The sequence below is a fragment of the Caloenas nicobarica genome, chromosome 2 (assembly GCF_036013445.1).
Source record: "Caloenas nicobarica isolate bCalNic1 chromosome 2, bCalNic1.hap1, whole genome shotgun sequence".
Classification (NCBI taxonomy): Eukaryota; Metazoa; Chordata; class Aves; order Columbiformes; family Columbidae; genus Caloenas; species Caloenas nicobarica.
Window position 1 is genome coordinate 11,639,629 of NC_088246.1, and position 12,891 is coordinate 11,652,519.

A 12,891-nucleotide genomic window follows, 5' to 3' on the forward strand; every position below is an offset into this window, starting at 1 on the left:
TAGCACATTTCTGCAGCAGGGAATGACTTTGTTTCACAGGGATGAGCACTGGTGAATGGAGTCCTAAAATTCTGAGAGAGAAGAGTACCAGCCTATTTTAATACTGCTGGCATTTATGTCTCTTGATGAGATGGCTTGGTTTTCTAAATGACTCTATCCATCCAGAAGTAAACAGAGTATCTGAAATCTTTATCCCTCTGTTCCGTTGAGAAAATGGATTAGAGATACCAAAACTTGCAGACACTCCTGATTGCTGTTGTTCAAGCTCAGAAAACACCTCATTCTGACAAAATTCTCCAGGCAGACACTCTCCAGTTCTGCTGGAGATCTCCTAGCTTTGCCTAGTCCTGACGAGCCCTGCCAGTGCACTGGTGCTGGTAAAACCAACGTCCAGCCTGCCAGGTACAGGAACCACAGCCCTGGTGAAGGGTCAGATCAGTTTGCAGCAGATGAATGAGTATCTAGGATCCACCTGACTGAACTGCTGGTGTCCTGTCACTCACACTGTCACTAAAATACCCTCCTCCTCCACTACTCTCAAGAGACTCCATAGCCAACCTGAGCGCTCCCTCCCGAGCTCTGCTAAAACCCACAGATGAAATCCAACATAGCCCCACACGTTCAGCAGCTCTGCCATCCTTCAGCCCTCTGCTGAGGAGCAGGAGGGGCCAGGGAGAGACAGAACCCACGGGAAAGAAGTTCTGCAAGTCAGTGCAGCTCAGCTCTAGGGAGGAGATGCAGACACAGCAAGGCACAGCAGAAGCAGGCAGGGTAGGGCAGGGCTGGCCCAGGGCGGCACACGCAGGGTGCCAGATGAGGCTCACAAATAGCAGCAGAAATGCGTATCAGTTCAGTAGAGTTTGTTATCATGGATGTCACCGAGAGTCATGACACCAGTGTGATTTCATTATGTTGCTCATCACTAGCGGATGATTCAGATACAACTGGTTACCACTTCCTGACATCTGTCATTAAAACTTGGATTGGGAAGGAGGTACAAAGCATCCCATGTGTTCCCGGCTTCTGTCCTCCAGCTCCGCTCTCAGCTGAAGCAGAACCAGGAACTTCTTGTTCACATGGTGATGCATGCCAGAGTGGCAGACTTCATGTACGGGTGAGGAAAGCAGCCACACATATGTGTACTTTGATATATGGCCGACCATTCTCAGACACTGCTGTGACTCGATCATACTCAAGAGTAACAGGATTGACTTTTCGCAGGAGTCACTTGACTCAGGACTCCCACGGTGTGCAGTACTGAATTCAGCTATGACAGTGTAAGACATGATTTCTGTAAAAGTCACAAAAATCCTTAGCTGACAAAACAGGAGAAGTGCCAGTCCAGAGTTCCAACATTTTCTTTAGGAGCTTGCTACTTGATAAAAATTACCAAAGCATGGACAATCCAAAAGCCTTTCCTTCTACGATAGCTGCCCCAGGTGTTACTAGGTGCTTCAAAGGCTTTCTGTGTGATGCGCAAGCTAGAGGTTCCAGCTTTTCTTGGTAATAATTTAGATCTACTGTGAACATGAGATGCCTCTAGCTGTATGAAATGTAGCTATTTTTTAAATAAATAGAGAGAATAAACCTGTCTTGAGATGGATGAAAGCTTATTTGTTCTGTTCTTCAAGGATACAGTAGACAGATTCCTTTTCTTATTCAGTACAAAGCAGTAATGAACAAAAACATCTTCTCTGAATTGTGCGGGATCTTCTTTGGCTCTTGGGTAAAGCAAAAAGGATGTTTGCACTATATTTACCTGATAAGAGTCCTTGAGGAAGGACAGAAAGGAAGGTAGGAAAGTGGAAATGACAGGTGACCAGCTGTAGACAGAGCTGAGAACATTTCACAAGGTAGCAACAGACAGACTTAATTTGACTACATCTCCATTAAACCTGTTGCTTTTGAGCGAGAATTGGCTTAATCATGGAGACGGAGGAGATAGAAGATGACTGCTATCTAAAATATCTCATTTTTTGTGTATGGACATCAGAGTTGAAAAAAAATTGAGTATGGTAATGATATTGCCTTAACTTTGACTGCTATATATAAGGAGAAGATCAGAATTTTTAGTATTCTGTAGCTTCTGTCTTCTGGTCAGACTGTTGAACGCCACCACTAAGGTAGGTTTCCTCACAGTGGTATGTGCCTTGCACAAGCCACCAGGCAGCTGGAATGGGATTCCTTGCAATAGGTGTGCTCTGTGCAGATCACTTCACTCAGATACCCAGATCTGAGATAGTCAATCACCCTTCATTTCAGTGGAGAGGAATCGGCATTTTTAGACTGTGTTTCATTCAGTTTATTTCAGCTATCAACATGATGCACTAGAAACACATAATTCTATCCCACTGTCTAAAAAAAAATCTGGAGATCTAACTCAGTATGTATATCTACTTTTGATGAGGTCAACTCCATATCAGTGCCAATAACCATCTAGTAAGAGACTTTGGTAGCTTTTGACAGTACGAGTGTGTAATACATTCATTCATGACCCTTTTGAAGTAATGAATGACTATATCCTTACCAACTGTACACTACTCTCTCCTTGCTATTACTTACTTCAATTCAACCTTGTTTTCTTATAGCATTTTGATTAGGAAAAGGATCACTCTCTGGATATGTGTGGCTCAGATAGGAGCTGTCACTCAGAAGAATCTAATTTTGTGCTCATTAGGTGCAAATGCAACTGAAGGTGGACTTACAATTACTGAAAGACAAATGTCAGTTACCTTGGGGGCCTGAAAGATCAATAAAAAGAATATACCGCAGAAAAAAATAGCTTCCAAACATACATAAAGAGTGTTACCTGGAGAACTCTGCTCATCCATTGAAAACTGTCTTCCTCTGTGGAATCTGGCCTTTGCTCAGCAACAATAACTATCCTTTCATCATGCAGCACGCTCACTGAAAACACTGCTATTCTATAGAAGAGAACGAGAGAAGAGTATTTAGAGCCAGGACAGAGGGAAAAATCTGTCTTCTAAGTTAATTCTCCGTAACTATGATTTTGTTATCTATTACTCAGACTACTGGTGCATCAATTAGTATTTTATTTATGGGGAAAAAGCAACAAGAACAGTTTTGGATAACCTCTGGAGGAGAAATAGGGGGCTTTGTTCTAGAATCATGTAAATACAGGTGTAATGTCACAGCAGGGTTGGCGAAGTGAACATTCTTGGGATAAGAAAAGCACTAAATTTGGGTCACACCAAGGTTGTTGTGGTGTTGTACAACAACCAGCATAAGCATATTCTTTGGCCCCATCTCAGAAGAAAGTATGCAACATCATTTTGTGAGAGGTCTGCCATGTGATCAAGTGTGAGCACATGTTACTGCATTAGGCCTTTCTGAAGTTTCAGAGGTCTCCTGCTCAGTTTCAGCACATTATGAAGACCACACAAGGAACTGCTGTCATCTTCAAGAACTTCAGTGTTAGCCATCCTGAAAATGTTAAACTCAGACAGAAAGGATCCTGTTGAGTCAACACCTTCAGAATTAACCAGCTGTTCAACTGGAAATTCTAACAATCAGTTTCGGACCTTGGTATGTAAAGTCTGCCTCAACACTGTGTTACGCTTCCCTCTGTTGTCTCCTGGTTCTAGTGATATGAACAGAAATGATGCACATTAGGCACCGCCTTCTGAAAGCATCTGGGGTCACTTACACCTGGTCTAAGCCAAATAAGGATTTCTACATAACATAAGAAAGGATCAAACCTTCCCCTGTAGACAAATTTCATTGGTTCCACGGCCAGCGCTGTTGCTACAATGTCATCGGCATTATGTCTTCTTCCACTGACCACCATCAAACCATCCATTTTGCCGATAACAAAGACAAGTCCACCTGGTCCTATAAAGCCTAGTAGTCCAGTCCTTATAAAAGGATATTCAGTGATAGGCCCACCAGAACTGGTCATAGGAAACACCTGTAAGACAGAGAAACAGAAATCTTCAATTCTATACACAGAGATCATGCTGCAAAATATTTCAGGCGTGTATTGTCAGATGGCTCTTCTGGAATGAAGTAAATAGGTCGCTGGTGATGCTCTTTACTCTTCACTGGCCATAGAGGGAGTGTCAGGAAACTTCTAGGCTGATGTGTATAATTTTCATTACCTGAGTTCCAGCACATTCAATCCCACTCTGTTTACCATCCACATTTTCCCTAACCATGGCTCTGTAAATCATTTATGACCTTAAAAAAATATAAATCAACATAAACGCTATTGAATTAGAAAAAAAAAATGCTGTGCAGAGTGCAGCTAACCTGAGGTGCTATGCACAGGTTACCTGAGATTAAATCGTAAACATTACAGTACCTCATGCTCATTTGCAGCACAGTACAGACAAATAAGTGGACTAGAATTGAAGTTATTTTAAGGTACTGTGCATTAACAACTCTTGCAGCTGACCACATTTTTAGCTAAGGTCAATTAACTCCTCACACCACCGGTGATGATGCCTTCTGTAGCATGCCTAAAAGTGAAAAATACAGCCCTATATAGAGCCTTTCTAAATGTCTGAACACCAGACATACATGTGACTTCCACAGAAGAGATTTCCACTGGCACGTGAGTCACTTTGAGCTGCGTTGTGACACAACCACACTTCCCTGCCACCGCTTCGTTAAACTAAACTAGTCTAAAGGCAAGTTATTTAAGACAATGGCAAGTGGAAGACCATGGCTGTATAGTGTCCTTTAAAGCTCATTTAAAAATAAAGGTCAAATTCTGCTGCCAGATGCCCATGGGTGACTCTTACTGAACAGACTTAATGCTTATATATCCTCAGCCATAATTCATTTCAGGAACACAAAACTCTTTGACTCTCTAATACCTGCAACATGAATTACACAGTAAAACAGAAAAGAGACCCACTTGGAGAGGGCTCCTAAGAACATGCTTAACTTCAAAAATAAATGGTCCTGCTCACTCAATGGCAATTTATTTGCTTACCATTAGAAATAAGTCTAAATCAGTCTAAATGTGCTGTTAAACTGCAGAACCAGTTATGAATTAAGAATGATTTTACAATTACAGCAAGCACTACAAAATGAATATAAGTACCTTTCTACCCTGAAATATGTCAAATCTGGGATATCATTCACACTGGGTATTGCCAATTGTACCTGTACCACAGTAATCAGCTATCAACAAATTTCAGATCAGATTAGCATAGTAGGATTCCTGGCTTCTATAACAGGATGGAGAATCATATCCATTAGTGTCCATTAATTGTTCAATGTATAGTGTTTAAAACACTTGGATCTGCATTTTGCAGGAGATATTAGTCAAGTTTGGTCTATTAGAAACGGTAATACCAGAGCATTTATTAAGGGAAATGTAGGTGTATTTTTCTTAACTATTTTCTCAAATATTAAAAGCAAAAAGGATCAAAACTTAATAAAAATCTCAGATAATTTTTTCAGTATTTTTCTGATTTGTTGAGCCCCTCATACTGGCTTCAGTAGATAACGAGTGAGCGAGTACAACAGAGCTATCAATACAGATGTCTGCTATGGGGCTGAAACCTACTGGAAAACAGATTCCACAAAGCAAAAAGGCTTTCACCTGAGGCAATTCAAACAAAAGCAGGTGGAGACTAATTAGGAAAAGGTATCTTTGGTATTCAGATAACTCTTGAAGAGTTATCTTGAAGAACTCTTGAAGAAGAACATCTGTCAGGATTCTGTATAAATGCAAGCCTTTAATACTGGCTGAGTTGTGGAAATGTTGGAAACTGCTTTTTACAGATATCCAGCAGCCTTCCTACTGTTTGCAGCCATCAAATTCTGCACATAGTTAGCTCGTAGACTTGTTCAGTATTACCTTTTGAACTCTGTCTTTCTTCCTGCTTTCCTTCTGATTGTTTCAGCCACTGGTATCTTCTTTCAAAATTAAAGTAAAAGCTCTTCAGAGCCAAAACTGAACCCACATAAAGATCTGCTATTGCACTTAATGAAATGGGTTTCAGTGCAGATTATCTGGCTAGAGTACAGCTCCCAAGCCACATGCATTGATTATTATTACTATTCTGATATTATTACTATCAATATTTTATGTCAAATCTTTTCTCGAAGTAGAAAAAGTTAAAAAAGGAAGGATTTTATATAGCATTTTTTGGTCAGCTTACCTCAAAAGTATTTTTGGTCATGCCCGAGAGTCCGTAATATGATGTACCCGTTGCAATAGCACATACACAAAGTTCTCCTATTTCATCTGTTTTACAGAGCTGAGGAATCCCATCTGGCTTCACTGAACACATTATAGCTAGAAGCAGAGAAAAGTACTTTAAAAAATATTATAAAACCAACTACAGAATAAGATAAATTCTGTGGGAAAGACATCATGGTGGAGTTGACATTAACAAATAAATTATATTATATAGACTAACGTCTAACATTTGTTTTCTCAAACATTAAGCTGTTCAACATTATAAATGTTATTTATATTATAAATACTATTTATTCAAAGAATGCAAAGATCTTTATGTAAACTCAGTCTTTACACTGATAACAAAACCTAATTTGCCTTGCGCTCTAAAATTTCAGTTGTTCTGTAGTATTGCTGTGAAATGTGATTGTGTTCCCAGTTTTGCATACTGAAGAGCAGATTTGCTACAGTCAGTGCAAAATGAAATACCCTAATGGAGTTCTTGATAATAATTTTACTGCCAGGGAGGCAGGCAACCAGGAAATCCACCTCTCCCAAAGCAGCAAGTAACACCATACCAAAGATGAAGATATTCTAGCAGCCTAGTATGATGGTTTTACTACAAATTTATCAGAGCTCAGACTCTCCCTGGTCTTACAGGACTGCAGAGATGGCAGGAGCCGAATGGGAGGGATTAGAAAGCACTGGTCTGAGGAAGAAGCACTATTTCATGTGTCAGCTGTGTGAATAAGAATCAGGTACGCTGCTTTAGCTGCAATCCCTGGAGCTGGAGTACAGGATGTGTAGATTTTGCATGTGGAAAGAGGATATGATGAACAACGGAGACGAGAAATGAATCAGTATGACTTTTAAGTACAAGTGTAAAGAATCTTGAATGACCTTTCTGTCACTCTGAAGATAAACAGGAGTGTGCACTTTTATTAAAACAATCAGAATGTAGTATGAAGTGCAAGATGGTACATCTACAATAATATCTTAAATGAAAACTATTAGACAACAACCAATCTTATCTTCCTTTATTTCAAGTTGTTCAACTGAAAATGTTTAAGATGCATCATTATGTTGTATTCCTTTGGTGCAAACAGACATTCTTTTATGAAAAAATACAGTTTTCTCCTTTTCTAGTCTCTATAACATCTCATTTAAAATCTAGCTCTCTTATGAAAAATCTTATATTCATCTTTAGAAACACTGGCTTCACTTTGAATTTATCAACATGAACTGTTGAGTCATGCCTCCTCTTTCTAATAACGGGGTGATAGCACAAGATCTTTGGAAAAACATTCTTCAAGCCTTCAGAGAGCAATTTTGTTGATCCTTAGCATAGGTTATGAAAAATTTCACTACAGAGTCTCATCTGGGTCAGGCTTATGGATATTTATAGCCTCCAGACATCAGAATCCAACTTTCTTATTTTATGTACCAGTATCTCACAGTTAAGGAATGGATGTTCTGATGTGGTGACCAGTTGTTTAAAGCACACCGCTAACACGAGTAAAGACAGACTCTGAGGGAAATGGAGAGAGGAAATCTCGGGATTTCCAAACCATTAAGTTTTACAAGGTAATGCTTTTGGACTAAAAAGTTTTCAAGTACAACATATTCTACTCCCAAAGCTTGCAAAGTATGCCCACCTATGACTTTCTACAGCTAATTACTTAAATTGATGAATCACAGTATGTTTCAAAGGAAGTTCCTTACCTCCTGGCATCACTAAGCCAACATCCTGGACAGTCAGAACAGAAAGCTTTTCTTCAGAGTCCACTCGAATCACTCCGTAAGTGAGACCATGCATGGACAGAACCCCTCTGCCCGGAGGCTGGTTGCTGTCGTCTGTTGGCCTGCAACCATGGGTTGGAACATCAGTGAACTATCAGGCAGTTGTAAGCGAATTCTTAACAGACTACTATTGCAAATACTCCTCTGTTTGAGAGTTTAATATTTCACCTTTTTTTTCCCCCTACTAGACCTGAGAGAATCTTGTTTTGCAGTAATTTCTGAGTAATTATGTCTGTCAACTCTCCCATTCAGTAGCCACCCACATATATGGGGCTGCAGAGACGAAAATAACACCTAACGTTTACCCAAAACAGCTTGTATTTAATTTTCAGATAGATTCATAAAGATTGTTTGACTACTCAAGTAAAGGCCTTTTGCGTTGTTTTAAAAATACTGAAAGGCAGTGCAGATGATGTGGAGGGAAACTGCACTCTACATATTTGGAAGTGATCAGTAAATTACTTGATAAACTGTGTTACCTACTTTGGGGTGACCTAGGAGAATGAACTCACCTGCCAGACTAAATGCCCAACTCTAGCACACTGGTATCAAAGCCAAGATTAGCTTACAATTATGCTGTGTTTAAATCACAGATATGACTACCCACTCCCAATACTTAAGCATTTAAAATTAGTAAACAGAAGAAATTAGGTTGTAACAGATCCACTGCGAAATATCTGTGGAAGCTGCAAGGACTTCACCATCTCTGTTGTAGTGCATATAATTGAACTCTTCCTATTCTAATTTACCCCATGAAAATTAAAACAAATTACACCTTCATGGTCAAAGTGTTGTGGATGCAGCCTCTTTGTAATGCCTGTTTGCTCAGATTCACCACCGACACGCCGTACAATTCCACAGCATCAGCACAAGCTGTCTGTCAACTTGTTCCAATATAAAACTGCCTGCTGTATCAGTACAACTATATGTATGTAGAGTGAGCCTTGAGCAAACAGATGTTGACGTATGCAAGTTACTAAGTCAAGGGAACATGTCAGGGCTTTTCATGTCTGGGAAGATTCTTACACTGTCCTGCATTTTAAAATGTGAAACTGGAAGGTAACGTGATGCTGATTTGAGTGTGGATAACGCATCCATGTAGAGCAGCCAGACTCCAGCTATTTTCAAGATGGATAAAAAAGCCAATATTTAGTTCAAGATCTTGCATTTTTCCTAAATAGTCCATTTTAACATGACCATTTTTTAGCAGCTAATGTCCTTTTATATGACATTTCTCCTCTACTGTGCTTGAAGTACTACATGGGCCTTGGCCAAGTAGACTCACATAAGCCTTGCAGTGATCAGCACTATAAATTTCAATTAATAGGTTTTTACAAAGCATATTTCTCAAGTGACAGTGTCAACAAAGAAGGATGTGGGCACGCTTGAAAATGCATTAGAGCATAACAAATGGTGCTAGTAAACAAGCAGCTGTGATAAATAACATTCCCATCATGTAAAGGGAACTTTTAGCGACATTATTGATCAATTTCTTCTCACCCTTGCTCCCCAAAACACACATTTTACTGCTTATGAGAAGAAAAGCCTCTTGCAGGCACACGCAGCTTCTCACAACATTCTGGGGGTAGGGGCCATCTAGATTTTCATCACATCATCACATACCTTTTCTTGCATTACTTATCACACCCAAGACTGCTAAAAAGTGCAGGTGCAGCTTTGAGAGACCCCGGCTGTGGACAGGCTGGGGGTGCCGGGGAGGGAAGCTGGAGGCACGAGGCCGGCAAGGACCATGGTGGGGGACTGGCCCGCGGAGCTACACTAGCGGTGGCCTGGGCTGAGACAACAGCTTTGCCCTGGTTAGTGGGAAGCACCGTGCAATGGCAGCAGGTGTGCAGATGCAATATCTAGAATCTTATTTTGTCCTGTGTATTGCGCCAGGGAAGGTTCAGATTGGACATTAGGAAACATTTCTTCACGGAAAGGGTTGTCGGGCATTGCAACAGGCTGCCCAGGGCAGTGGTGGAGTCGCCATCCCTAGAGGGGTTTAAAAGGCGTTTCGACGAGGTTCTTAGGGACACGGTTTAGTGCCAGATTTAGGTTATGGTTGGACTCGATGATCTTAAGGGTCTCTTCCAACCAAAATGATTCTAAGATTCTATGATATCACATTTTAAATTTTCTTTACACATTCAATATTTCTAATACTGGATTTGAAATTCTGTAAAACTGCTTGCTAGGCAGAGATAAATCCTTTGGTTTAGGTAGGAGCAACTAAACAAAGGCATAATTCCACTTACCACATATGCTAAGTAAATTTAGCTTAAACCACCAGACAAACCTACCCCTTTAGTTTCCTTAACCATGAAAGGAGGACAATGTGCCTCTACTTCAAAGCTGATTTGTTCATACTGAGTAGCTGTAGAGCATTTTGAGAATAGTTACTACTGCCATTTACAGGCACAATCTATTTCACCACTATTTTTTGCCAGTCATTTAAATGGGTAAAGACCTGTTCTTAAACTTTTGCACTCCCTTAAGCAAGTGGGTTCAGACTAATATGCAGTAAACGAAAGGGAAATACCATAAAGAATTATTTACATGACACATTCCTTTAAATATTAGGCTTTATGATTCAGCTCTAAGGCTAAAGTACCTTTTTGTCTGTTACTGACTGTCTTTTCCTAAACTATAAGGGTATTTCAACTGAGAACTGGTTTTGTTACTCATCCTTGCAGGAAGATCAGTAAAAATACACCATAGATTTTGAAAGTCGGAGCATTAACAGGGAGCAATCTGGATCTGTGCTCTGCAGGGAGTCATTTTAATGCATACTTCAGCTGTAACTCTTTGGAACTTGTACGATAATGACTTTACTGTCAGTGGAGATGGCTTGAATAAAGTGAAAAATACTAAAGCTTCCAAGTTCAGCTGGTATTATCCTGCCATTAAACAGACTTCAAAAAAAAGAGATATATGTTCAGTAACATTCACTGTAGTAAGAACTGCTCTATAATTACACAGTGAGGCACTGAAGATAAAAACGCCCTTTTTTTTTTTTTGAATTATCCACTATTTTATGTGCTAATTTTTTTTTTTTATGTAAGCTTTCAGTGCTAGGGAATTTGAAAATGAACCTCTAGTGCTTCAGATGGTTACTAGCATAGACTTTAAGTCTTTTTTTAAGCCATTGCATATTGAGATACAGTGAGTTCTCCCGCTCCATAACCTGCGACCTGGGGCAGATTTTCCAGGGCTAGTGTAGGAAATGAAAACCCTCTCCCCTTAACCAGTGCTCAGCACGAGCGACGTCCCCTGCCCATCCACCTCCTCTCTGCACTGACAAGCAAGAGCTCATTCCAAGGGAGCAAGGGTCTGCACAGCCTGTGGCAGGGACACCCATCGCGAGGGAAAACCAATGTAGTCCTTGGTACAAAGCTGAGAACAGGCTGGTGGAGCTGAATGAAGGGCTCTCTGAGATCCTGGAGTTCACAGAAAGACCACTAACCTGGACGGGACACATCGCTCCTGGAGAGCTTTCGGCTGCTTCAAGCTAATAATGAGGTGGCTGAAAGTCAACCACGCTCTTGGCCTCATGCCTTTCTTCCTGTGATGTTTCATCAGAATGCTAAATGAAAACCTAATTAAATTTCACTTGGACAGTGTATTTTAAACTTTGTAGCAGGAAGTATTTTATTTCATGCTATTACAGTGCTTCACACTTTTATATTGCGTGTTTTAACATGTGAAACAATTATAAACGGCTGTAAAAATCGGAATTTAAAAACAAAGTACCTACTGTTCAAGGCACAATTTTTGAAGAACTCTGCCAAACCAGACAACAGTTATGCCATTTATTGAGTGCTATAACACTCATGACAGGTGACTGCTGCATACTGACATTCATGTACAGAAGGCTTACCAGTTTTATTACAATTTATCAATTTTATTTCTAGGCATAAATCCTCCAGACTCAAAGGGAATTTCCAGATGATTACTGAGAGTCTAAGAATGGTTAAAAAGCGCCAGTCAGCCAAAAACAACCTGCAGAATGTCATAATTCTCTTTAAACAGACTACTTTGAAGCATGATTTTCCTCGATAGCAATTCTACTTAAGTCCCCACACTTTAATTAATTTTATGCTTACGATGGCATTTTCCCACTTCTTTTTACAAAATTAGCTTTTGCACTTCAGTCTATTTCATTTAAAATCAGATAAAATTGCAGAAATGGGAACTATACTACAAAGCACTCTGAAGCTAAACTAATACTCCACAAATTCTTTTCATCTTCTTTGGACATAAACAAAATGATTACTAAAAATGTCATTCAGAAGTTAAGATTCAGACTTGAATAAATTTTTCATTTCTTTTCGAATCGCCACATACATTTGGTGCGACACCATACCTTCGAATAGCCACAGTGAGAGCTTCCGGCGAACTAGCGCAGGGACAAATGACCTCCTGTCTCAGACCTTTACTTTGGAAGACATTGAGAAATGCATCACAGGAAGAAATAGACCCTGAGGTAAAGGAAAAAAAAATCAGAGGAGAAAACCAATTGACTTCCGAAGCGATGCTGTTCAAACTGCAAACTTACTATTGAATGCATAGGTTTTTCAGAAGAAAAAATATAAAATGGAACCATGTCTGCCCAGAAAGAAGTCGTAGTTGCTACAACTATACATATGTATTTACAGTTGTCTATGCATACAGAGAATAAAGACAGATTTTTGAGCATTAAGTCCTTTCACTATGCTTATGTGGAAATGCCATTACTGCTAGATTTACAGTATGAACTTCATTACAGTTTTCTTTTTTAGGATGAGGTTAATTAAAGATTTAGTTCAGAAGCTCAAAGAAATACTACTACAAACAAGGAAAACACCTATACCTTGGTGTCTTAAATAATACAAACAGCTGATGCTATTAATTGTCATGAAGTGATCCAGACGTGGTTCTCTAGACTAGTGTATTAC

General features: G+C 39.8%; 1 protein-coding gene across 7 annotated transcripts in view; it reads right to left on the bottom strand.

Moving 5' to 3' along the window:
• Nucleotides 1-12,891, bottom strand: part of DIP2C (disco interacting protein 2 homolog C) — a 323,874-nt gene that overhangs the window by 63,245 nt on the left and 247,738 nt on the right. For all 7 annotated transcript variants that reach the window (XM_065627299.1, XM_065627298.1, XM_065627302.1 and 4 more), the window contains 5 exons: nucleotides 12,321-12,435; nucleotides 7,877-8,016; nucleotides 6,135-6,271; nucleotides 3,720-3,928; nucleotides 2,810-2,924 (listed from right to left, as the gene is read on the bottom strand). In XM_065627299.1, coding sequence (XP_065483371.1) covers nucleotides 2,810-2,924; nucleotides 3,720-3,928; nucleotides 6,135-6,271; nucleotides 7,877-8,016; nucleotides 12,321-12,435 — 716 coding nt within the window. The remainder of the gene's footprint in view (nucleotides 1-2,809; nucleotides 2,925-3,719; nucleotides 3,929-6,134; nucleotides 6,272-7,876; nucleotides 8,017-12,320; nucleotides 12,436-12,891) is intronic.